The sequence below is a fragment of the Mytilus galloprovincialis genome, chromosome 4, assembly GCF_965363235.1.
Source record: "Mytilus galloprovincialis chromosome 4, xbMytGall1.hap1.1, whole genome shotgun sequence".
Classification (NCBI taxonomy): domain Eukaryota; kingdom Metazoa; phylum Mollusca; class Bivalvia; order Mytilida; family Mytilidae; genus Mytilus; species Mytilus galloprovincialis.
The window spans coordinates 19,331,810-19,359,765 of record NC_134841.1 but is presented as its reverse complement, the minus strand read 5'-3'; the positions used below and the strand labels follow the sequence as shown (position 1 = coordinate 19,359,765).

Below are 27,956 nucleotides of genomic sequence, written 5' to 3'. Positions count from 1 at the left end.
ACATTACCATGTAGGATCAGTTTTAGCTGATATAAAACCTTAAATATAAAACCACACATTACCATGTAGGATCAGTTTTAGCTGATATAAAACCTTATATATACAAGAGTGCACACGCTGAAATGTCTCGCCTTCTATACTAATCATTTGCTATATATGTCTCTGATATTATGTTGATAGTCCTAAGTATAAAGCTTTATTACAACTGTCTCATAAACTTAACATTAACCAAGATAACTAAACAAAGACCAATGAACCATGAAAATGAGGTCAAGGTCAGATGATCCATGCCTGGCAGACATGTACAGCTAACAATGCTTCTATACAACATATATAGTCGACCTATTACTTATAGTTTAAGAAAAATAGACCAAAACACAAAAAATTAACACTGTGCAATGAACCGTGAAAATGAGGTCATGGTCAAAAGAAACCTGCGCTAATGACATAAAGATCATAAAATATTTCCATACACCAAATATAGTTGACCTATGGCATATAGTATTAGATAAATAGACCAAAACTCAAAAACTTAACTTTGACCACTGAACCATGAAAATGAGGTCAAGGTCACATGACATCTGCCCGATAGACATGTACACCTTACAATCATTCCATACAACAAATATAGTAGACCTATTGCATATAGTATGAAAAAAAACAGACCAAAACACAAAAATTTAACTATAACCACTGAACCATGAAAATGAGGTCAAGGTCACATGACATCTGCCCGCTAGACATGTACACCTTACAACCATTCCATACAACAAATACAGTAGACCTATTGCATATAGTATGAAAAAAACAGACCAAAACACAAAAATTTAACTATAACCACTGAACCATGAAAATGAGGTCAAGGTCAGATGACACCTGCCAGTTGGACATGTACACCTTACAGTCCTTCCATACACCGAATATACAAGCCCTATTGCTTATAGTATCTGAGATACGGACTTGACCACCAAAACTTAACCTTGTTCACTGATCCATGAAATGAGGTTGAGGTCAAGTGAAAACTGTCTGACAGACATGAGGACCTTGCAAGGTACGCACATATCAAATATAGTTATCCTATTACTTATAATAAGAGAGAATTCAACATTACAAAAAATCTGAACTTTTTTTTCAAGTGGTCACTGAACCATGAAAATGAGGTCAAGGACATTGGACATGTGACTGAAGGAAACTTCGTAACATGAGGCATCTATATACAAAGTATGAAGCATCCAGGTCTTCCACCTTCTAAAATATAAAGCTTTTAAAAAGTTAGCTAACACCGCCGCCGCCGCCGCCGCCGCCGCCGCCGCCGCCGGATCACTATCCCTATGTCGAGCTTTCTGCAACAAAAGTTGCAGGCTCGACAATAACCACACATTTCCATGTAGGATCAGTTTTAGCTGATATAAAACCACACATTACCATGTAGGGTCAGTTTTAGCTGGTTCTGCACATCCAAATAATAAAATATGATGAGCTTGACCAATGTCTTGTATTGCTTCAAATTGGACTAAAATCAAAGAAAATATATATATTTAGTTTTAAAACATTATATATAGTTTATACAATAATGAATTGATGCTACAAGTAAGTATTACTAAGCAATATCCACTAATACTTTTGTTCTTGTACTTTTCTATGGATATGTGTAATCTAGGAACATATTAAGTATTTTCATTAGAGCTAATTTTTTAATGCTTGTAGAGTAAGACTTTGGTTGGATTGCTTGCTTTGTTTGTAAATCAGTTAGCTAAATCTTTGTAATAAAGATTGACATTTGCAAACAATATAGACAGGCAGAGTTAAACCTGTTTTTTTTTTATTATACTATAGGGTTATTGCATGAATATTGGGGAATATTGTCCCGAGTAGAATTTTATATTGCACGAGCTTGCGAGTGCAATATATGTTCTACGAGGGACAATATTCCCCAATATTCATGCAATAACCCTTTTATTGTATAGCAATATAATATTTTAAAGTAAAACTTGGTTTAAACTAAGATTTAAACGTTGATGACGTCATGAATTTTGAAGATTTATTGCACTAGTGCAATATTAGAATTTATTGCACGCTAACTTTTGGTTACGTTCTGTGGGAAATATTATATTGCTATACAATAAATGTATTTATTGCGTAAACCCTCAGGGGTTTACGCAGTATATATTGGACGATGTCCGTAGTCTTTCGGAACACCGGATGTTATTCGGAATACATTTGTTCTTTCTATGGCCACCTTTCATATACCTGCGCAATAGCTTATTAATTGACCTGATGAATAAGCATTAGCATCTTAAAGTTGTTATAGAGATATGTTACATAGGATGCATAATTTATTATGACGCAAGCAGCTTTAAGTAGCATTTGAATACCTCCTTGCACGCAATTACAAGCTGCTAACATTTACTAAAATCAATATATATGCATGGTTATTTTAATTATAGTCAAACGTTGAAACCAGCTGTGTTTAGGTATGAGATAAGATTTCATGCAAGCAATACGATTTATATTCAAAACGAGATTTGTTAACGAAAATCTATAAAGAAGTATTACTTTCATTTTATTTAAGATTATGAGTCTAGGGAATATGTGCATAATGTTTAAATCAGGCTATTATCTGAAATTAAAAGGAATTGTTTCTTGCAATTTTTTGAAATCTTACGTCTAGGATAGACCAAGGACGTGTATACATAATCGAATAGATGTAAAAAAAACGAGGATTTTTCAAAAAAAATATTGTTGATTGAAAATAACGTTAAAATTAATTAGGAAGGTTAATTTCCGTTTTTATTTTCAATAAAATTGTTATTTTCTTTGTTTAAATATTGCAGCATTATTCACTTTTTATTAAAACAAGGAGGCCACATAACCTCTGGATCCTTTTCGTCATTATAATGTGACTGATAAGTAGATATTCAATATGAAGGGAAAAAAACAACTAAAACTAAATCTAAACTTGAATATATTTTTTAAAAAATATGTTTGACCATGCAGATGTAAGAAATAATACTTCAAGAAATAAAATAACGAATTAAATTTGCCGCTTTAATTACGACTGAAAACTTTAAAATTAATCATGCATGCAATTTTAGCAGACTTAACAGGGTTGGCGATAAGATATCAAATATAAAAAAGAAGATGTGGTTTGATGTCAATGAGACAACTATCCACATGAGACCAAAATAACACAGAAATTACAAACTATGGGTCACCGTACAGCCTTCAACAATGAGCAAACCACATACCGTATAGTCGGCTATAAAAGGCCCCGAAATGACAATGTAAAATAAAACAATCAGTCAAAACGGCGTACACCAGACGTACAGAGACATTTAAGCTGGTTGTGCACACGATACAGATATGATTGACAGGTACACATTGGCGTATAGAACGCCGTACACCAGACGTACAAAGACATTTGACAAAGTCGGTATACGTTAGTTGCAGCCAGAGGAACGCTAAGCAATCGTTAAACTCACCGCGGTTGCATAAGTTTGAAGTACGTCGAAATGCAAAGGTAAACGTTGGGTGAACGCTTCAACTCCAGGAAATTTTTAAGGAGCTTAAACAGTTTCATCCAGATCAAGCGTGTGTCTAGCGTATACCTATACGCTACATGCACTTAATACATAAGCTACAAGCGCGTTGAAAACGCTACAGATAAGTTTGAGCCATGTTTAGGGCACGTTGTATACGTTTCAAGATCGTTCGACTTTAACTTAAACGTATGTCGGTGTGTTTCTCACAAACACCCCATAATAAAACGTCCTAGACACGCCAAAAGCAAGGATTATCGTTCCAGAAACAACCGGGACGCGTCTCATATACGTTCAAGAGACTTTTTTTTTAACTTCGAAGCGTGCATTCCACAAACGCCAGGCATATGCCAACATACGTTACTTGAATGCCTGATAAACGCTAAGGTATGCTTCTCGTACGCCCAATATACGCTTATAGCTCGTTGTGCACATGATACAGATATGATTGACAGGTTGAATGCATCCAAAATTTCTAGCGTATTGGCAGCGTATGTCGGAGATATACACTGATGTGTGACGCCGGTATTAGCAATCAATATCAGTTTCTAATTCTTATACAACAATACAACAAAAGTACAAAAAAAATACAATACATCTTTAGTAAACAATTATCTAATATATAATGCCAAACAAGCATTTGGGTTTACGATTGCATTTCTTTTTTTAAAGAAAGCAACTTGTATTTAAATTTACTTGAATGGTATCCCAATTACAATAGTACAATATACAAACAAAGCAAGCAAGCTAACCAAAGTCTTACTTTCCATGCATTAGAAAATCAGCTTTTTTTCTTAGAATTCTTGTTTGTCCAAATCATAAGTTTCAATTCTATTTGTAGCATATAGGCATACAAGTGTTTAAATATGAAAGTTAGGATAAAAAAAACCTGTTGGGTAATGGGTTGAGATCTCACAAAACGTGTTTAACCCGCTGCATTTTTGCATCTGTCCCAAGTCAGGATTTTGTAAGTCTTGTTTTTTTTTTATTAATTTAAGTTCATTTACATGAATATGATTTGGAGTCTATAAATTGTGACCTCCATTTTACTCTCTGTTTATATAACATTATATATACAATGAATGGGGTTTGTGCTGTTGAATAATTAATGCAAGACATTAATCTTGTCAGTTCAATTGTGAAATATGTGTATATTTTTGTTTTTTCTCTCCAATAAATATGTTTACGCAAATTGGCAAACATCTCCTTAGGCAACAAGATTTCATAACTGTGAATACCACAAAATCATGCTAAGAATTACCATGTTCTTTGAATAAGGAAGTGAAGATATTGACACAAAGTTGTTATTTATATCTCTACAATCTATGATTTCCAATTTCTATATACATAACATTATGCATCATCAATCTTACAGTCCATGTTATTAATATGATTATTTTCCTGCATGTAATTACAATCTATATGACCCTAGCATATCTATCTAGTATCGCGTTAAAAGTTCAATAATCAGGGAAAAAAACAAACCATGTAAAAATTATGTTTTCTGTTTAAGTAAAAACAAGGGGGATTTTTATCAAAGTTGAAAAACAATTTGCGATTAATTTGTAATTAACAAGGAAAAAAATACAAGTGTATTGAAAATACATCTAATAGCAGATAAGAAAAAATGAAAGGGAGTTCTTCATTTCTTACAAATTACAAAATGTATGTTACCAAAATTGCTAGTCCCCTGGTCATGCTGGTATCACATATTTCTGAACAGCTTATCTTTTAATTTGATTATTGTAAACAATGTCTGATAAGAACACCCTATATGTGGTTTTTAGGTGGTCTATGTATAGGTTTAAAAATAGTCACATCAAAATGAACATGTATATATTTTCTGATCTAGTTTCCAGTGTCTTAAGAAGGGAACCTGTTAAATGTTCTGTTTCAATGTATGGTTCATTTGAACATGCAGCATCAGATTATTTCATTAACAATAAAACATGATTAGAGTATCTGGTTTTACTAGAAGATGTATTTTTAATCTAATAAACAGAAGAAAGACATCACCCAAAGATGTCTCAGTTACTGACAGGAAACTACATCATAAACATGTATAAAGACTAAAGTAGCCATGCATATGGTAGTATAACATTTCTACTAGTTCCTCAAATCAGTGGTGGATCTAGAAATTTTCATAAGTGGGGGCCCACAGACTGCCTAAGAGGGGGCCTGCTCTGGTCATGCTTCACTGATTTCCTATATAATCAACCAATTTTTCCCCAGATAAGAGGGGCCTGGGCCACATGGGCCCTCTTCTAAATCTGCCTTTGCAAATGAAATATATTAAGAAGATGGGATATTTAACTCACAAATGTATATATGAAAAGAGTTAAATTATCAGTAAAATATTTCCACAGATTTTGAAAAACAACTCAAGAAACATGAGAAACATGTACATCATTCAACTTTTTCAGACTTATTGGTAATTCTGAAATTTATTTTTTAACATAAGTTTGAGGTTAAATCTTTACTTTCTTGGAATAAAAGTAAAAATTTACCAAAAAATTAAAAAACATAAATTTTTTAAATTGGGACTAAAGATGAAGAATTCGAAGAACGTGACTAAAATATATTGCACATTACAAAAATGTTCTGTGCAATCTGAACTATCCCAATTTAAGTGAAATGAGCTACGACAGATTATTCCAGCATCTACCACCATTATTCATGTCTACAGACACAGAACTTTCAAATTTCCAATACTTAATCAATAAAATAGACGGGAATCATGACAACTTCCATAAATGGAAGGACCATTGCTATAAAACCATTTCCAAAAGAAAACACCATTTCCTGTATCTTGGAAATTAACACCTGACATTTTTAGTATTAATCAGATATTTTTTAGCACATTGTTGACTTTAACAATTTTTCCAGGTGAATAGATCATTTTATCATTTTCTTGACCAATCTAACAGATTTGATCGAATGATGTAAAACAGAATGATAAAATAAATATAATTTAATTTTTTAATGCAGAGGACATTAGTTTCTATTTCTGTCAACATTTATCTTACTCCCATCAATACCATCTGGTTATAGCTATCAATACCGAGTCAAATATCTGATGAATTTAATTACCATTGTGAATTTGTCATTTACATCACCTTCGTCAACACAGATTATTTATCACTACTCTCTAACCAATTTATGATAATGAAGTATTGATTAGAAGGATAAAACTTATTGAGATTCCTAACAAACCCGCTACAATTTCTTTAACAAAAACTTATAGTAATAAAATTATTCTTAACCTTTATATTATATCATGTTATTTATCAAATGTTTGTGTTTATGTTATATGTTATACTTTTTAAAGAAGTTCTTTGTACCATTGTAACTATATGATGTTTGAGGAATACAGAATCTGTATATGTCTTATTTTCATAAAACCAATATAGGTGTAATACCACCATTGATTTTCCCCTATTAGTCTTTGTTAAATCTGCACTTTTCAAAAAAATGTGCAGAATTTATCTTTGTTTTAAATAAAGAAATACTTGGCATGAGTAAAGTTGTATCCTGTCCAGTTCTATAGAAAAAAAATTCACATAACATTTCATTGCATATAAGAAAATAGCCATCATTGGAAGTTAACCCATCAAATTTCTCCCCTTATTTTATCTGTGTACAAGGTTTAGTCACCATGTAACCTCAAGATTACAAAATTTTCTATAGAAATCCCAAATAAAAAATAATGGTGTTTTGAAATACCCAAGCCATATGTTTATGACACAGAAATGGTTTTACTGCAATAAAATGTAGGATTAATTACCTACAACTGTCAAATTCAAGGGAATATTTTTTTCAACCTACTTTCCTATACAACTCGATGTGACGTACCATGATTTGGTGGTATTACACCTAGAAGTGGAAATCAATTATAGAATACGTGCAAAAAGATTATTACAGTATATCTAATAGTTATAAATCCACAGAAAGACAAGCAATGAACTGAAATATTACAACAGTTGTTTTTTTTGTATTGGAAAATATTACGACAGTAGTTTTTTTGTATTGGAAAATCGTAGCAGTTAAATAACTACACAAATCACTGTATACATCTAGCTAATTTAAGAGGTTAAAACTTCATCTTAGTTTGCTACTTAATAATAAAATGTCAACCATCACCCTAACCTTGGGCAGTGGTGTTATTACATTTGTACATTATTACGAATAAATAAGAATGAGTTATTTTGTCTCCTGTGTAATGTTAATTAAACAAGTATAACATTAATATTGTGTTTAATGCAAATCAAGTGTTGATGAAATATATGTAATTTGCACATGTGTAGTTCACCAGTACCTACCTATGTATGTATCTCCTCGAGGTAATCGATGTCCACTGCATAAATATTCGTCATGCTGAAAAAAATATAACATTAAATTAAAAAAGAAAAAAAAAAGAAGAAGAAGAGAAAAACCTCAAGTCAGCAAGCTCATGAACATTTGTATTTACCACTTTCATGTAATGATAAAACATTATGAAAAAAATTATCATTAAAAAACATGCAAGTCACTAAAATTTTGAGCCTCTAGATTATAGTAAATGTATTTCCAATTTACCTATTCAGTTTAAGATTAACTGTGTTGTATATATGTACATGTACAACTTCCTACATATAAATAGTGGTTTAAATTTTCTGTTCAGAATTTTTATAATAATCAAACTACAACTTTTTGAGAAAAGTTTATAATTTTTCAATCAGTTCAGGAGCAGTTGGACAACAGGAGACTGACAGAAGGATGTACATTTTGTATGTCACAGATTGACAGATAGACTATATATATAGCTAATGGATTCCCCATCATAATATATTGCTGCTTTTAAAAGTGGGGGTAGACATGGTTACACATGTAATAATTATAAAAATATTTTAAACACAAATGTGTCCATAGAACAAGGATACCCCACTTGCACTATTATTTTCCACGTTCAGTGGACCGTGAAATTGGGGTCAACACTCTAATTTGGCATTAAAATTAGAGTAATTTAATCATAGGAAATATGTGCACTAAGTTTCAAGTTGATTGGACTCAACTTCACCAAACAATTTAACCTAAAGCTTGATGGACAAGCAGACACACATACAGTGACTAGAAAAGTATCCTAATAAGTGGGGACATAAGGTGTACTCCTGTATTACAGTACTGTATAATCAGCTGAAACTAACTTAATGTATGGATAACAAGTTCTTCAAACAGATACCGGTTATGTAGATGCAAATTATTGAGGCAATTTATGGAATAAAACCCCTCCTCTCGACCCTCCTACAAATGTACATGTACCAATGACTTACAAAAGAATATACAACAAAGTATCACAAAATTTTCTTACATGAAGCGCAACTATTGAGTGAATTTTGGGAATAAACCCCTTCTACATTTGTACATGTACCCATGGTTTACTTAAGAATAAATTGCATTAAGCAAAGTCTAAATCTGACCTTGAACTCTGCTAAAAATGCTTTCTTACCTTGGTGACATTGGCTCCTTTCATTGTGATATCTATTGACTGTGAAATAACTGCTTGTGTAAATCCAAAGTCAAACAAACAAAGTAACGTCACAAAAACATAAAGAAATAAGTCCACAGAAGCCATCACTCAGTCTTGTCTTGTATATATATATATAACTTGAAAATATAAGTTACAAAATATGCTGTTCACTTAATTCCAGATAGTATGTTCTGTTCTTTAGAGATTAACTGTATCAAAATACTTCTTCAAGAGCCATTTCTGTAATAAAATGAGATTAAATTTCTTTAAGATAAAATAACCTTAGATTTTGTTCAAAGTATTACAAATTAACTTAAAGCAGACAACGTAACAAATGTGCATGTGTAGTCATGTGTAACTTAACATTATTGTTTTCTTTGGTAATTAATTGATGCAATTAAAGTTTTCATATAAGCTGTGCTATCTATCAGATAAAGATACAAATGTGCAACTTTGTAACATACAATAAGAAATAATAAACCTGTTACATGTCAGTTTGATGTAAACTGGCAAACAGGATATACAACCACAGTTTAAAGACATAGATAAATTAAATAATATTATAATGGAGCTGTACCATATAAATATGATTAATCCCTCATTTGTTTTTTTTTAAAACTTAATCCCTACATATTTCTTCTTAATTTATACAAATGTATTTGTCGGTGATTTGTACTGTAAGCAAAGTTTAAAAAGTATAAAACCGAACTTGCATCTTTATATACATTATACTATATTGTACATTTGTCAGTCATGTTCTTTTTACTGAGTCTCTTAAAATTGATGAACATTTTAATAGTTTTACAGATTGTCAGAAAATGGTATTTTTATTTTCGAAACAAGATATTATAAGATTATGTGCCAAAACCTGTAATTTTATTCTTAAACGACGACGAGAAGTTTTATATTGTAAATAATAATTAAATACTTTTGTTATATAATTTTATCATTCATGTTTAATATTTATTATGTACATATACATATTCTTTTAAGTGATTATCTTCTCTCATAAATCTGTACAGATTGGCTTATGTATACAAAATGTATCTTTTATAAATGTATTGTGTAATTTTATACATAAGATGAGATGTAAATAAAATATTGAATTGAATTGAATTGAATTGTCAATGTGGTAAACTAAAATCTTTAATTACAACAGCACTAAAACATTGAACATGTAGGCATTTTGTATTATGCACATGTTTGTAAAAAGTTATTTTTCAAAGTTTTCAATTTTTTATTTATATTTACAGGCATTCACAAGAATCATTATGTTTTAGGTTCTTCATTCCTGTATTTGTTAATTTTTTAGGAGATTTTTCTTTACCTTTAAATGTAATGTTTACTTTGCATTTTGTAATTTAAGCATTTAACCAGTATATTTTTTATGCCAGAATGTTAATATGTAAAATTGTAATAATTCTTATATTGCAGTGTTTGTAAAGATTTATACTAATTATTCATCATTTTTCTCATGAAAATTATTTTACTATTATGATTTATTATATTTATAACTGTATATATATCATTTCTTAATTCTGTACATCGTTCATTTCTGTAATCAGTATATTACTAGTACAACAATGTACCTAACTCTTTTTTCTACAGTTATTCTTTATACTATAGAAGTCATATATGCACCCCATTATTGTTAAAGTCCATAATTCTCTTTTCTATACATTTTTTGTAAACCCCATCCAGACCATCAAATATTTACAGGGTCAGTAAATACATATACATGTACATCATCAGGGACTGCCCATTTGGTGGAGAGTTTTGTCCTGTGGTCTTCTGATTTGTTGATAATGTTTGTCATAAATAATTTTTGATAGATGAATCAACACTAAGAGTTAAAAAAAAAAAAAAAAAAATTCTGAATGTGCTGTTTTTACTACAGGGTTGAAAAGCAATGGGATTAGTAAAGGAATTAAGTACAAATCTAAAGTGTTTGATGTATGACCCTATGTTTTTATTGTTGCAAAAGATAGGACTACATTTGTACTTTTATGAATGATATATGAAAGCTTCTAATTTCTAAAGGTAAATCAGGTATGAATTTTAATTCAAAACATAGATTAACATTATTTAAAGTCGATGGGAGATTTTTTACTGAATTTACCTCTACATACATGTAGCTTGGAACAGTATACATGGTAAATCTATATCCCTGCATGTAATTACCACCCCTGTATTGGAATATATAGATCCCAACTCTAAGTGCAACCATTTAGGTACATTTACATCACATACATGTATGTTACACCTTTAAATGGATTCTGTAGATACATATGTGCCATCATACCCTTCAAACTTTTTAAGGACCACTCAGAATAAACTGACATATAATGCATTGTACTTCTTGTATTCAAGAATATCCTTCCACATGCAACAAGCTGTTATATTACTATAACAGTTTATTACCATGGATATCATACGAATTGAAAATGTTTTCCATTTTCAATTTTATTTAACACTCAAATATATAGGGATTGCTTCTTATGAAAAATTTAGGAAAAATGTGTCTGTGTATAGAAACAACCAGTCCTAAAAGGAGAGCATGTGTAGAATATAATCCCCATGGCATCTCATGCATTCATATATTATATATGGTACACTTTTAAAACACAGAATTAGTCAGTTACATATTTTTTAACTAAGATTTCTTATCCATTGACAAAAGTGACATGATGTCCTCTACTGGCACTATCATTTTATATGATCACTGATTCAGTGGACCATGTAAATTGGGGTAAAAAACATTAATTAGGCATTAGAATTAGAAAGACCGCATTGGCGGATCCAGGGGGGGCTGGTTCCGGGGGTTGGAACCCCCTCTTTTTTTTGGCCGATCAATGCATTTGAATGGGGACATATAGTTGGAATCCCCCCTTTGTCCTGTGTTGGGACCCCCCCCCTTTTTAAAATGGCTGGATCCGCCCCTGGACCGTATCACAGGGAAAAAAGGGGCACAAACCGACGAACAGATGACTGGATGGACAAACAGATGAACAGACCAGATTTGTTGGGGGGTTTTCCACACTATAAAAACAAAATGAATGATGTGAGGGAATGTCACTCTGGTCAACCCCATAGGGGATTGATGGCTTGAAGCTGTCTTTCCCCAATTAAAAACAATAGTTTCAAAATTGAGGTTTAATTGTAACTTAAAAGTGTCGGCACCTTGTCAAATCAGCACCAAGTATATTATATACAAATCAGAAAGTAAGACTAAGTTATTACTATTATAAGTTATATGGTTCGCCACTGGTCAACCCTCTACAGATCCATAGAGGGTTAGTAAAATTCATAGGGGGTGAGGCCGGAGGCCAAATCCCTATGAATCTTATTCACCCTCTATGGTTTGTAAAGGATCAATAGTTAACCGTATAATGAATTTATTGCACGCTGGACTTTCTATGCTGCGTTTTGTTGAAAAATAGACAATGAAACACAACAACATTAATAGATGACGTCACCATAAACACGTCATGAACCCCTATGAAATTTACTAACCCCCTACGCTCTCATAGAGGGTCACCATGTGACAACGTTTAACCAATCACAACGTTACAATTTACCTGTGGTGCGATAAAAAGTATACTATATAATCAGTAAGTAAGACTAAGTTTATACAAATCCTTGTTTTTATATATATTAATTAGGTTGGGAACAACCCCTCTATATGGTGATTATACCTGTATAGAGGGATAAAATTATCCCTCTATAGAGGGGTATTTTTGTTTAGACAGGATTTAAATCAAAATAGGGCAGAATGGCATTCTCTACTTATTATGGCAGTAACCTGGAACCGTTGATGCACCAATTGATGAATTTATTTTAATATTCACAAACCCAATTTGCTGCTTATCTGACTAAATATAAAATCTATTGTTCACCATGATTGAAAGCTGTGATGATCAGGTAAATTCTACTCACTTTTGCCTCACTGAACAGAATTTCTATTGTTAAATTTAACATGAAATTTACAGGTCAACTATTCCTTTTGTTGATGATCAGGTGTATAGATAGGTATACAATAGATTGCAAGTTTTGTCACTTTAGCAGAAAACTGCAATTTTTAGTAAAGTGCATATGTTGATGCATATAATGCTCGAGATTATAGCCAATATAACTAGAGAATGCCATTCTGCCCTAATTTGCTTTAAATCCAGTGCAAACAAAAATACCCCTCTATAATTGTATCCCTCTAACATGTCTAAAGAAGGATTATCCCTCTATACAGGTATAATCACCATACAGGGGGTTTGTTCCCAACCTGTTAATATATCAGGAACGTATATATGACTGTTTCCAGATTATATCAAATATTTTATGATGCTGAATTAACTTTAAATAGATGTCGACTTGACCTAGTGCCGATTTAATCAGGTGCCAATTTGACTTGTACCCAAGATCCTAGTAAACTCTCCTGGCCAGTGCTCGATAATTTAACACTGGTTTTTACTGATTACCGACATAATTAAATTGTGCAAACTAATTCATGACCTTTTGTTTAATCAAATTAAAGTGGACCTTTTTTGAAATAAAAGGACCTGATGTGTTGTTTAATTCCTACTATGAGGTCACCGTGGGCATGCTTGATTCACATGCTAAAAATATTTCAAAATTGATTACAACTTGACCAGTTCTTGATAATGTTATAAAAACTTCAGAATAAAAATAAAATAAGAACTATGATGTCTATTTGATACAAGAGTGCACATGCTGAAATGTCTCGCCTTCTTTACTAATTATTGATATTATGTTGATAGTCCTAAGTATAAAACTTTATTAAAAACTGTCACATAAACTTAGCATTAACCAAGATAACTAAACAAAGACCAATGAACCATGAAAATGAGGTCAAGGTCAGATGAACCATGCCAGGCAGACATGTACAGCTAACAATGCTTCCATACAACAAATATAGTTGACCTATTACTTATACCGTAGTTTAAGAAAAATAGACCAAAACACAAAAACTTAACACTGAGCAATGAACCGTGAAAATGAGGTCGAGGTCAAATAAAACCTGCGGGACTGACATATAGATCATAAAATATTTCCATACACCAAATATAGTTGACCTATGGCATATAGTATTAGATAAAAAGACCAAAACTCAAAAACTTAACTTTGACCACTCAACCATGAAAATGAGCTCAAGGTCAGATGACATCTGCCTGCTAGACATGTACATCTTACAATCATTCCATACAACAAATATAGTAGATCTATTGCATAAAGTATGAGAAAAACAGACCAAAACACAAAAACTTAACTATAACCACTGAACCATGAAAATGAGGTCAAGGTCAGATGACATCTACCAGTTGGACATGTACACCTTACAGTCCTTCCATACACCGAATATACTAGACCTATTGCTTATAGTATCTGAGATATGGACTTGACCACCAAAACTTAACCTTGTTCACTGATCCATGAAATGAGGTCGAGGTCAAGTGAAAACTGTCTGACGGACATGAGGACCTTGCAAGGTACGCATATACCAAATATAATTATCCTATTACTTATGATAAGAGAGAATTCAACATTACAAAAAATCTGAACTTTTTTTTCAAGTGGTCACTGAACCATGAAAATGAGGTCAAGGACATTTGACATGTGACTGACGGAAACTTCGTAACATGAGGCATCTATATACAAAGTATGAAGCATCCAGATCTTCCACCCTCTAAAATATAAAGCTTTTAAAAAGTTAGCTAACGCCGCCGCTGGATCACTATCCCTATGTCGAGCTTTCTGCAACAAAAGTTGCAGGCTCGACAAAAATGAACATTTTACTGATAATTGGCAGTTAAATTTTACTGGAATGGTAATATATTCACAGAAATTCAGAGATTCTAAATTTGATCTAAATGTGTATTGTTTGGAAAACTATTTTTTTCCGTAAAAAATGTTCACAGTTCATTATTCCTCAAACTGCACACAAACATTGCAGTACCATGGCTCATCAGTGACATATGAAATACCCAAACCGGAATATACATGAAGGAACAAGCAAGTTTACCAATCAAAGAGCAGAATGCTCTGAGGGATATGATTGCCATAGTTTTCATTGACACATGTATAGCAGTTCTGCAAACTTTTCTTTAAGCAAATGCATGAGATTTGGCCAACATTGAAAAGATCAAAGAGAAAAAAAATAGATCCAAGGATACTGCTGTAAAAAGCATGGCTGCCGAAAATGAGTCTCACGCATTTTTGGCAGCCCTGGTACAGCTGGATAGTATTATTTTCAAAAGTAATTCAACTGCACATGCAAAATGTAATAATCTGAATAGTAACACAACTTTAAAAAAAAGCCAATCCCGGATACAAGTGTATAAGCAATGTACTTATTGTGTTTTATTTTTGTACTATCACTCTCAAGTTTACTTTTCACAGCAGTCACTGAGAGTGAGAGAAGGTATTTCACTTCGTATCTTATCACCGTTAATTCTAGGAGGAACCCCATTTCTAACTCTTTAGATATTAATTTCCTTTGGGTCAGTGGGCATAACTCCTTTCTGTACACACTCCTCTGTTTAAATTGAGATCGGGCTTAATATAATACCACTTTTATCAACATCTAACGAGTTAATTTTTCTTGATGCTTGACGCACGAGTCGTATTGTATTTCGATTTTGACGGAAAATACTTCCGGTAGGGAGACAACTCACAACGATAATATGGAAGACTCCATTTCGGAGTGTTATAGATAAACCTTTACGATGTGGACTACATTTATTTTAATTTAAATGATGAATATGATTTAAAATTATGCAACAACAATAACTCTCAATAGCAGACAGACATAGAAAGAATCCCACGAGTTTCAAATTAATCAATGAAGCGGGGAATCTAGAGCAACCACTCAATCTGATATCCCTTGAAATCAAGAAAACTATACACATGCGCATTAATACATAAACAAACCCGCGATTTGCGATACGGAACAAGAATGTTTATTAAATGATATGATGAATGGTTCTCCATTTCTTTATGAGAGTACAGTATCAAATATCAGTTTCATAATGGTAACATATGGAAAAACTCCACTTCAGTTCTTGTATGACAGAAATAGAATTATCGGAATCCAGAGAACTCTCGCATTTATCAAAACTGGGGAATTCCCTCTGACGTGTTTCTAAATTTATAAAAACACTAAATATAAATACTGCTTAATTCTTATTTTCCGTGTTGTTAAAAACACACTTATAGGTCAAGGGAAATATCAAACATGAAGATTATGAGAAGAACATTACAGGAAAGTTGTTTATGTTCAATCCTTTTGCTAGTTTTTACCCTTTAAAGAAAGACAATCATAAGAATCTGAGATGTTGCTGAATGTTTAGAATAAAACGGCTGACGTGAGGGAATGCAGCCCTGAGTCAACAGTAAAAGTCTACAGATTGCTTGAAAGCAATCATATCCCAAAAATATATTGTTTACATAAAAATGGCAGAGGTCAAGTGAAAATATGAAGGGGCTCCAGGGGGACAAAACATGATGATACAAACGCCCTGAATTGAATATTACTGTGGGAATCACATCATTTGAATAGTAAATGAATTTATAATAGATCCATGTTATTTCAAACTACTAAATATTTATTTAAAGTTTTTTTTAAACTGGATTCCAAGAGCGATCTTTTCAACTTCGATTCACCACTGTTGATTCATCTGTCTGCTATTAATTTCCAGTTAAGTTACGATTTATATAATGCGAAATGTACATTTCCTGTAAAGCCCCTTTTAAGGTATAAAAACAAAAAATATTTAAATTCAAAAGTGTTTTATTTTTATTGAAAAAATCATTTCTGTATCGTGTTATCGAGCACTGGTCAGGGGAGTCTACACAAACTGTGCACAGGCCACGTAACCATATGACACTATGATTTGAGTTCTCTACAGCGCTGTTTTAATTATTTAGAAAAAGAACATTAAATTCGTGATTCAAATAACTTACATGTAAAACATAATTAGATTGAAAGGGCTCATACAATGTAAAACACCCTTTGTAAGCATTCCTGAAATAATTCTGTATCTGTAAACATTCTGGTCAATACTACTTCCTGTAGGGGAAGTAATTCAATGTTCCTTCGCGATCACTTGACAAACGAAATGAACAAAGTAATATTAGGAACTTGGAGTTTTTCAAAAGAAGCGGTAACTACAGCTAGGGATGCACTTTTATCAAGTCAGTCGTCGATTGATTCAATAGAAAAGGGGATTAACAGTGAGTTTGTTATATACTTTTTCAAGTTTTTAATTTTTTAACACCCAATAAAGCTCTTCAAAACTCAGTGTCTTACTTTCTTTTCATGAAGCTTAGTACTTGAATATATTATGCTAACGGTAATCTTTTTAGATACGCTGTTGATTGATTGATTGGTTGGTTAATTAAATGATTGATTGATTGTGTCACGGTGGGTGATTGATTGATTGAATAATTAATTCATGTATATTATTTCCGATTTAAAAAAAAATATATATATATATATATATATTATATATTTCCTCTGCAGTTACTTTACATGTAATCAGAGACATATAATACATGTATAATACATGTATATGTATTATATGTCTCTGATGTGATTATTTTCATCTAAAAAATCTTAAGACTAGTGAACTTTAAAATTGAAAAGCTTATCATTGCCGTTTATTGGTATATATAGTTATGATTTAGTTTATTGCCGGTAAGACATAATTTCAGTATGATGTAAATAATAAATCAAGTTCTGTTTTTATTTTACTGTATTATTACTGGGACTGCTATTAGTATAACCATAGATGTATTACATCTAGATGTAATACCCATTACATCTATGGTAAAACAGTCCCAGATTATAATTGATCAGATCAGAGACGCATATGATAATATAAAATTAGTCATCCGCCGCTCAAGATTGATATAAACCAAAAATGAAATAAACGTGTATTGATGTATCTAATATAAATAAGTACCGTAGATTGTATCAAAACAGTTTATTATAATAAAAATACTAGTATTTGAGATAATATTTCCTTTCTAGTTCATATAGTTAAATACTTTATTACAGAAAACTGTCGTAAACAAAATCCTAAGCAGAAAATATTACGGTAAACATGGTTTTATGAGTCTGGATCTGTCACTGCAAGAATATCATAATTATGAATCGGTTCAAAGAACGATGTAGCTTTGCTATTGAAAACACGGAGCCGTTTTAAAATACTTGGGTTTTAGTGATGGTTTGGAGTATTTTATAGTGTATTGTTATTGTTTTCTACTTACTGTGTTTATTACACTATTTTTGTTTCAGATTATTCCATGATTAAAATATTCACAAACACTTGACATTTCCCATAAGTAACAAAAACACGATTTAGAAATTTAAATAAATAACTGTTTAAGTGTCATTAAATTAGCTTCCTTCTATTAGTATAAAGTGTGTGGTATGAAATGCCAGATCCAGGAAGACATTCGGGACATATAAACACCTCGGAGCTAAATGTTTGCCTGTCGAGTACCTGTTACCCATTCACGATGTGAACATGTAAACAACCTATTTATGTAACGGAGACAACAAGGGACAAGGACATTTGTTTACTTCAACCTGATAATCCGGCGCGGTCTTGGAGGTTTTTAATCCAAATTTGTAAAGGACTTAATTTTACCCGAAAGAAAAATTATTGAAGACATCTGTATGTCGATCATTTGCCAGTTTGGTCTCTGATTGGTATATATATCTCAGTGGCAATCATAGTTCTGCCGCATCTTCTTAGTTTTATATCTAGTTTTTATAAAAGTTTTAAAATGCAATAATTATAATGTATTTCAGTGGCGGATCCAGGGGGGGGGGGGGGTTCCGGCGGTTGGAACCCCCCTTTTTTTGGCCGATCAATGCATTTGAATGGGAGCATATAGTTGGAACCCCCCCTTTTTTTTACTCTGGGTTGGGAAACCCCCTTTTTAAAATGGCTGGATCCGCCACTGTATTTGGCAATACTTTTCAATACTAGACTTCAGTGCTTTTCACCTTTGTACTTTATTTGGCCTATTTACCTTTTTTAGATTCGAGCGTCACTAGTGAGTCTTTTGTAGACGAAACTCGCGTCCGGTGCAAATACAAAAATTCAGTTCTGGTATCTATGATGAGTTTATTTCTAAAACCAAAAGCGGCGAGCCATTTATTAAAATATGTAATGAAAAGATTACAACCCCCATATATGTGCATGTATATCATATTTTATTGAATATGATTTATTTAGTAATCCTTAATGTTATTGTCATTTCAGGTTTTTAGTCCTTCGGGGCCCTTAATTGTAAAAGGAAACAAATTATCGTCTTATTTAGAATTTTCCTATTCGACAAAAAAGTGCATGTCAACTTTTAATCGTATATAGGGTAAATGAACATGAAATAATGCCGAGATACTGATTTCCTACCGCCTATGTTGACCGTTAAAACAGACTGTGTTTACTAATTGGCAATATTTGTTCCTTAGTTTCTTTAGAAAAAGCAATTTTACCTGTCGGTCAATGAAATTAAGACAATAAAATGTTCTATTTTTTCAAAGTCATACATTGTTGAAACATTTAACTAGAAGCGTTTGGGTCATGGAACTCCCTCCTTTTTATCGATCTCTTAATTTATATCTGCTGCCCCCTTTTCTGGTATTATTTTCCAGTAGAGGACCAGCACTCAAAAACTGGATATTTTTTTGTAAGATTATATGAATAAAAACAAGAACTCATAAAATAAAGAAAAATAAGAAAATTGAATTTTAAAAAATAACCGCAAGAACAAAATTTATGAGAAAAAGAGGAACCGTGCAACCAGTTCCTGATTCAGACATAACGGGAAAATCATAGCAATTATAATTTGCTCAACTAGCAAGTCTGTAAACAATTTGAGAAAAGTGAATAATTTTTAAATAAGTACTGTTTTTGTGTGTAATTTCATTTTTATGGTACAAGATTCATACAATGTAAATATGATCGCCTTTTTTAAAGATGTTTTCCATACAGTTGGAGAACACAGAACTACAATTCCATATCGAAAACAAAACCATTAACATTGATTTTCTATCGGTTTAGTAGACTATGAATTAAAAAAACAGTGGATACATGCATCCTTTTTATATAGATTATTCGGTGTCGGAGCACCGTTTTGAAGACCATACTTTGGTATACCTATAATGGTTTACTTTTGCAAATTGTGACATATATGGATAGTTTTCTCATTGCCACTCTTACTACATCTTCCTACGTCTACATAGTAACATTTCTATTGGTTTAGTAGACTGAGTTAAAAAAAAAACTGGATACATACATCCTCTTTATATAGATTATTCGATGTGAGCCAAAGCACCGTTTTGAAGACCGTAATTTGACCTATAATGGTTTACTTTTGCAAATTGTAACATGGGTGGATAGTTGTCTCAATGCCACTCATACCTTATCTTCCTATGTCTTCATACAGGGTTCATGTAAATAACATTACCGAAAAAAGTATATTGGCAGTAAATACATTAAGGTAGTCGACAATTGTTTTCAGGGATCAACAATTCTAGTGAACAATATATGAAAATAACATCAAAATAAGCGTATCTTTGTAGGTGTCAGACCACCAATTCACTCGAATTTAGAATGTATGTAAAAGAAGCCCTACTCCGACATTTTTTTATTTCCACTGAGAAAACCAGGGGCTATTGTTAGTAGTTCTTGTCTTCCGAAACACAGTTCTTTCTTACAAGACTTTAAACATAGGTTGGAAATTGGTATATACATGCAATTCAAGATATACCTCACAGCGGGCACTTGTTTCTATCCATGGGAAAGTCGACTATCCATATTGTAATAGAAGCTATGGATAGTCGACCTTCCTATGGATAGAAACCAGTGCCAGCTGAGATATATCTGTTTTTTATAAAGTTAAACTTCCGGTAATTTTTTATGAAAGCTGTGAATATTGCAAAATTTAGTTGAATAGATATGGATTATTTGGTGGTCTGATATACCTGCAAGTCACCACATCGTATCGTGATTGCTGGGAATCCCTTTTTTCCGTTTTGAGATATGACATACAGTGATACATGGGTGTGTGTGTTTGTTGGAGAAGGGGGTTTTAATTAGACTTTCGTGAACACTTTTCCTTATTTAAATAGGCATTGAAGAAAACATGAAGTACGGTCCCTGTATTGTTGGCGTTGGCGGACCGAGAAATTCACATGGATTTTTGGAAATGGACGCCGCTGTAATGAATGGACGACATTTGCAATTTGGAGCTGTAACTGCACTTAAAGGGTCGGTTGAGGTTTTTTTTTATATTATACGAACAGTAGACTTCCATATCTAATCAATATTCTACGATATTTTGCAATATATCTCTTTGCGTGTCCATTGAACCAAACACATCTACAACCTAATCTTGTATATATAACCAATATCTGACACTTTTAAATGTAATTGTACATCTTCTGCACGTTTCCTTAAGTAAAAATAATTTGAAGTATATATTATCTGTAAGACTCTCTCATCCTCTTGGATTATCTTCTATCAACCTTCAGTATGTTGTAGTTGTGCATCCTATTTTTATTTATTGCGAGGGGCTTGAAATAGTGGTATTTTTTCTGGATTCACAATATCCTGGGGACAAAAATATCTGTAATAAATTTCTCCCTTCATGGGTCCAGCGAATTTTATTACATCTGGGTGATATATATAGTGTGGTGAATCATCATTAATTAGCGTTTTGTATAAATCTTCATATTTCTAAAGATAGAAGAGCTTGATAATTCATATCTTGAATTTAAATTCTTTTGACTGAAATTTCCGCCTGCGGAAAATGGCATAGTAGGGAAGTGGAAATCAGGGACCTCCTGGTCTATAGTTTCTTTTTTATTTAGATTTTCAAAACCAATCTCTGTGGCTAGAAGTGTTATGGAACGTTGTACTCACAGTATGTTGACAGCAGATGGGGCGAGAATATTTGCAGAAAAAGAAGGATTTACGTTTAATCCTGAGCTTGCCAGTAAAGATGTAAATATATTTTTTGGTACTATTTCTTAGATTTTAACTAAGTTGGAAAAAAAATTGGAGCACCGTCAGTCTTATTAAAGGTCATTCAATAAACATGTTTGTTTTTTTAATAATTTTAAACTGAAATGTGTTTGAAATTTGTTTTTGTTTTATTCTTCACTTTTACTTTTCTAATTTACCACTTGAACCCGGACTATAAGAGAATATCACTTTTAGACTAATGGAGAACTGCCATTCCAATGTCATGATACACTAGGGCTGATTGTTTTGGATGGTGATGACATTTCTTGTGGTTAGTATCATTAGTTTTATGTTGACGTTAAGATTGCATTTTTCAACCGTCATTCAAAGTATATATACAGGCATATTAAAATTATGACACAGATTTATTAGGCATAAGTTATGATGTAAAATTTTACATATTTTTTTTTCGTTTAGCAAAATGTGACATAATTTGAAACGTTTCAAAGATTTATTATCAAATTTATATGAAATAATACATGTTTTAAGTTAACGATAGTACACTAAAAGTTCCTTTATATATAATGTAGTATGAAGTTTATACTGTAGTTCAGAAATGTCGACATCAGATTCACTGCATTGCTTACCTTTGCATTGCTGCTGGTCTTTTATAAAGATCTCTACCATACTTTTCATTTTTAATTGTTTAGGTGTATCAACTAGTGGTATGCCAAATAAACATCCTGGTCGAGTTGGAGACAGTGCACTTCCAGGCAATGGTTTGTATGCTGGTAAGTCGTGACAATATAACTTTAAAATGGTTGATTTCAATACATATAAGAACGTATGGTGTATTTATCTGACATGTAATGATAATCTCGGGCTTGACATTACTCACAATTCATAAGAGGTGTTCCGGCATCTGCAAATTCAGATTTCAATACTGTTTACGTCCTATTTAAAAAGGCCTATAATTCAATTTGTTTGTCTGGTTTCAGATGTTTCTGGAGGTGCAGCATGTTGTAGTGGTGATGGAGATTTTATTCTCAAGTTCTGTCCAGCATTCCAGGTGGTTCAGTTACTCAAACAGGTAGGTGGTGCAGCATGTTGTAGTGATGGAGATTTCATTTTAAAGTTCTGATCACCATTCCACGTGGTTCAGTTACTCGAACAGGTAGTTGATGCAGCATGTTGTTGTGGTGATGGAGATTTCATTTTAAAGTTCTGATCACCATTCCACGTGGTACAGCTACTTAAATAGGTAGTTAGTGCAGGATGTTGTAGTGGTGATGGAGATTTCATTTCAAAGTTCTGATCATCATTCCACGTGGTACTGTTACTTAAACAGGTAGCTGGTGCAGCATGTTGTAGTAGTGATGGAGATTTTATTCTCAAGTTCTGTTCAGCATTCCACGTGGTTCAGTTACTCAAACAGGTAGGTGGTGCAGCATGTTGTAGTAGTGATGGAGATTTTATTCTCAAGTTCTGTCCAGCATTCCACGTGGTTCAGTTACTCAAACAGGTAGGTGGTGCAGCATGTTGTAGTAGTGATGGAGATTTTATTCTCAAGTTCTGTCCAGCATTCCACGTGGTTCAGTTACTCAAACAGGTAGGTGGTGCAGCATGTTGTACTGGTGATGGAGATTTCATTCTAAAGTTCTGTCCAGCATTCCACGTGGTTCAGTTACTCAACTTCGACAGGTAGGTGGTGCAGCATGTTGTAGTGGTGATGGAGATTTCATTTTAAAGTTCTGTCCAGCATTCCACGTGGTTCAGTTACTCAAACAGGTAGGTGGTGCAGCATGTTGTAGTAGTGATGGAGATTTTGTTCTCAAGTTCTGTCGAGCATATCCTACGTGGTACAGTAACTCAAGCAGGTAGGTGGTGCAGCATGTTGTAGTGATAATTGAGATTTCATTTTAAATTTCTGTCCATCATTTCATGATATACTGTTACTTAAACAGGTAGGTGGTGCAGCATGTTGTAGTGGTAATGGAGATTTTATTCTCAAGTTCTGTCCAGCATTCCATGTGGTTCAGTTCCTAACAGGTGGGCGGTGCAGTTTGTGGTAGTGGTGATGGAGATTTCATTTTAAAGTTCTGTCCATCATTCCACGTGGTACTGTTACTTAAACAGGTAGCTGGTGCAGCATGTTGTAGTAGTGATGGAGATTTTATTCTCAAGTTCTGTTCAGCATTCCACGTGGTTCAGTTACTCAAACAGGTAGGTGGTGCAGCATGTTGTAGTAGTGATGGAGATTTTATTCTCAAGTTCTGTCCAGCATTCCACGTGGTTCAGTTACTCAAACAGGTAGGTGGTGCAGCATGTTGTACTGGTGATGGAGATTTCATTCTAAAGTTCTGTCCAGCATTCCACGTGGTTCAGTTACTCAACTTCGACAGGTAGGTGGTGCAGCATGTTGTAGTGGTGATGGAGATTTCATTTTAAAGTTCTGTCCAGCATTCCACGTGGTTCAGTTACTCAAACAGGTAGGTGGTGCAGAATGTTTTAGTGGTGATGGAGATTTCTTCTTTAGTTCTGTCCATCATTCCACGTGGTTTAGTTACTCAAACAGGTAGGTGGTGCAGCATGTTGTAGTAGTGATGGAGATTTTGTTCTCAAGTTCTGTCGAGCATATCCTACGTGGTACAGTTACTCAAGCAGGTAGGTGGTGCAGCATGTTGTAGTGATAATTGAGATTTCATTTTAAATTTCTGTCCATCATTCCATGATATACTGTTACTTAAACAGGTAGGTGGTGCAGCATGTTGTAGTGGTGATGGAGATTTTATTCTCAAGTTCTGTCCAGCATTCCATGTGGTTCAGTTCCTCAAACAGGTGGGCGGTGCAGTTTGTGGTAGTGGTGATGGAGATTTCATTTTAAAGTTCTGTCCATCATTCCACGTGGTACTGTTACTTAAACAGGTAGCTGGTGCAGCATGTTGTAGTAGTGATGGAGATTTTATTCTCAAGTTCTGTTCAGCATTCCACGTGGTTCAGTTACTCAAACAGGTAGGTGGTGCAGCATGTTGTAGTAGTGATGGAGATTTTATTCTCAAGTTCTGTCCAGCATTCCACGTGGTTCAGTTACTCAAACAGGTAGGTGGTGCAGCATGTTGTATTGGTGATTGAGATTTCATTCTAAAGTTCTGTCCAGCATTCCACGTGGTTCAGTTACTCAACTTCGACAGGTAGGTGGTGCAGCATGTTGAAGTGGTGATGGAGATTTCATTTTAAAGTTCTGTCTAGCATTACACGTGGTTCAGTTACTCAAACAGGTAGGTGGTGCAGCATGTTGTAGTAGTGATGGAGATTTTGTTCTCAAGTTCTGTCGAGCATATACCACATGGTACAGTTCCTCAAACAGGTGGGCGGTGCAATTTGTGGTAGTGGTGATGGAGATTTCATTTTAAAGTTCTGTCCATCATTCCACGTGGTACTGTTACTTAAATAGGTAGATGGTGCAGCATGTTGTAGTAGTGATGGAGATTTTATTCTCAAGTTCTGTCCAGCATTCCACGTGGTTCAGTTACTTAAACAGGTAGGTGGTGCAGCATGTTGTATTGGTGATGGAGATTTCATTTTAAAGTTCTGTCCAGCATTACACGTGGTTCAGTTACTCAAACAGGTAGGTGGTGCAGAATGTTTTAGTGGTGATAGCGATTTCTTCTTAAGTTCTGTCCATTATTCCACGTGGTTCAGTTACTCAAACAGGTAGGTGGTGCAGCATGTTGTAGTAGTGATGGAGATTTTGTTCTCAAGTTCTGTCGAGCATATACCACGTGGTACAGTTCCTCAAACAGGTGGGCGGTAGTTTGTGGTAGTGGTGATGGAGATTTCATTTTAAAGTTCTGTCCATCATTCCACGTGGTTCAATTACTTAAATATGTAGATGGTGCAGCTTGTTGTAGTAGTGATGGTGATTTTATTCTCAAGTTATGTCCAGCATTCCACGTGGTTCAGTTACTCACACAGGTAGGTATGGATTTTTTTGGGAAAAAAAGTTTGTTTCCAGATTTTGGAGAAAAAAATAATTTGTTTGTCTGAGAAAAAAAATGTGTTTATTTCACCCTCAGCTGCCACTATATGTAATGCTAAAATGGAAAGAAAAAAATTGTTTTCCACTTGTCGCCAAAAAAATAGATTTGTCCGGGAAAAAAATCTATAGCCCCCCCCCCCCCCAGAAAATCAAATGGTTGCTGCCTTACTCAAACAGGTGGGCGGTGCAGTTTGTGGTAGTGGTGATGGAGATTTCATTTTAAAGTTCTGTCCATCATTCCACGTGGTACTGTTACTTTTACAGGTAGGTGGTGCACCATGTTGTAGTGGTGATGGAGATTTTATTCTCAAGTTCTGTCCAGCATTCCACGTGGTTCAGTTACTCAAACAGGTGGTTGACAACCAGTAAAAGGATCAATATATTGATCTGTTATTTTCCTCCATTGTTGAAGCATATGATAAAAAGATCAAAACATGTCATTTTTCATATTGCATGTATTATCAGCCCTCAAGCCATGTGGCTCTTGGGCTGATATTGAACCTAGGGCTGATAATACATGCGATATGAAAAATGCCATGTAATAATCTGGTATTATCTGTAAAGAATATTAGCCTTTTTTATAAATCTGGTTTTTTTTTTAAATTTGTGCATATTTTATGGTCATATCATTTGTTTTCTTATGTCATATGATTTTATACTATTCATGCTTTTTCAATGGAAATTGTGATGTCACATTGCATTCTTTATGGCATGAAAACCCAGGAGACAAGGAAACATTTGAAATTAATTGACACTGTTTATAATTTTAGGGAAAGAAACCTAAAGAAGCATGTAATATTGTGATCAGCGATATGAGAAATCGATGCTCTGATTATTTTGAAATTTCTATAATAGCAGTTAACATGAAGGTATTGAAATCAGTTTAATACATGTATAAGATAAACCATGCAACAGTATTATTCATAAGTTAAACTTTAGATTGTTGAAAAGTTTAAATATCAGATAAATACAAATTCATCAAAAAATATATTATATAAATTCTAGAATTATTGGAATTCTCATTGATATTGGACTTGCTTTAAATAATTAAAATTGTTACATTTCTCCTTTATGCTACTTTTAATGCCAAAAATATTGGACATAATTTGAATTTCTTTTGAAATATTCCCCACTTTATTTCTGATTTTACAGGGTGAGTATGGTGCAGGTACTACTGTTCCAAGCTGGAAAGATCCTCTAGAAAAAGATAAGACATTTAATGGATTTCCTTATGTTGCTTGGACAAGTGGAATGGATGAACCAGTTTGTTTATGTCAAGAAATAATCACATGATAAGGATACAAATAATTCATAATAGTCAACCACAGTCAAAGGTTACCATTGGATTGCATGACAAGTTTTGCCACAGACTGGTTGAGTCTAGGACCAATGATATACTTATACATATCAGCAATTGTTTTACTCCAAAAATGTTACAGAGGGCATTAAGACTGCAGTTAAAGATAAGAAATGTAGAATACATAGGAAAACTTATTCACTAATAAAAAAATATTGTACAGTTGTTGAAAGACAATTAAAATATATATATCAAACAGCTGCGCCAAGAGGGCATGATACGCTTTTCGTCTTGTGTGTGAAGTTTTATGCAATAATCATAAAGTTTCTAAGATACAGTGCGATATGTGAAACCCCCCCCCCTCTCCCCCCTTTTTTTTTTACAACAAACTCAACAACTCTAAAATAAAATTTTGAATCATCACCAAAAAGTATACAGGTCTTAAGATTTGTATAACTTAGAAGTGTTTTAAGTTTAAAGCAAAAATTATAAATGGTTTTTGAGATACAGTGCAACATGTAAACCCCTCCCCCCCCGTCTTTTTACAAAAAAACTCAATACCTCTTAAATAAAATTTTGAATC

General features: G+C 33.3%; 2 protein-coding genes across 6 annotated transcripts in view; one reads left to right on the top strand and one right to left on the bottom strand.

The window, feature by feature from the left end:
- Nucleotides 1-18,432, bottom strand: part of LOC143071564 (peptidyl-glycine alpha-amidating monooxygenase A-like) — a 43,035-nt gene extending 24,603 nt beyond the window's left edge. For 3 of the 4 annotated variants that reach the window (XM_076245942.1, XM_076245945.1, XM_076245944.1), the window contains exons 1-4: nt 17,020-17,128; nt 9,025-9,285; nt 7,859-7,913; nt 1,426-1,513 (exon numbers count right to left, since the gene is read on the bottom strand). In XM_076245942.1, coding sequence (XP_076102057.1) covers nt 1,426-1,513; nt 7,859-7,913; nt 9,025-9,150 — 269 coding nt within the window. In that variant the 5' untranslated portion in view covers nt 9,151-9,285; nt 17,020-17,128. Of the gene's footprint in view, nt 1-1,425; nt 1,514-7,858; nt 7,914-9,024; nt 9,286-17,019; nt 17,129-18,327 lie in introns of those variants that run through there. The other variant, XM_076245943.1, reaches the window with a different exon arrangement.
- LOC143071566 (N(4)-(beta-N-acetylglucosaminyl)-L-asparaginase-like) lies at nt 17,124-27,598 on the top strand. 2 transcript variants are annotated; one of them, XM_076245950.1, is made up of 8 exons: nt 17,126-17,289; nt 21,203-21,341; nt 21,944-22,076; nt 22,293-22,368; nt 22,748-22,828; nt 23,036-23,127; nt 26,847-26,945; nt 27,229-27,598. In XM_076245950.1, exons 1-8 carry the CDS (start codon nt 17,145-17,147, stop codon nt 27,367-27,369), a joined length of 906 nt encoding a protein of 301 aa, XP_076102065.1. In that variant the 5' UTR covers nt 17,126-17,144; the 3' UTR covers nt 27,370-27,598. The 2 variants fall into 2 exon arrangements, with proteins under 2 accessions (XP_076102066.1, XP_076102065.1); XM_076245951.1 differs by lacking the exon at nt 26,847-26,945 and having other exon boundaries at nt 17,124-17,289.
- The last annotated feature ends 358 nt before the right edge of the window (nt 27,599-27,956 follow it).

Excerpts from the sequence above, each read along its gene's own strand:
- LOC143071566 (XM_076245950.1), top strand. The coding sequence starts at position 17,145 with ATGTTCCTTCGCGATCACTTGACAAACGAAATGAACAAAGTAATATTA. Across the intron at positions 22,829-23,035 it reads AGGCAATGGTTTGTATGCTG|ATGTTTCTGGAGGTGCAGCA; the intron begins GTAAGTCGTGAC and ends GTCTGGTTTCAG. Across the intron at positions 23,128-26,846 it reads TGGTTCAGTTACTCAAACAG|GGAAAGAAACCTAAAGAAGC; the intron begins GTAGGTGGTGCA and ends TTATAATTTTAG.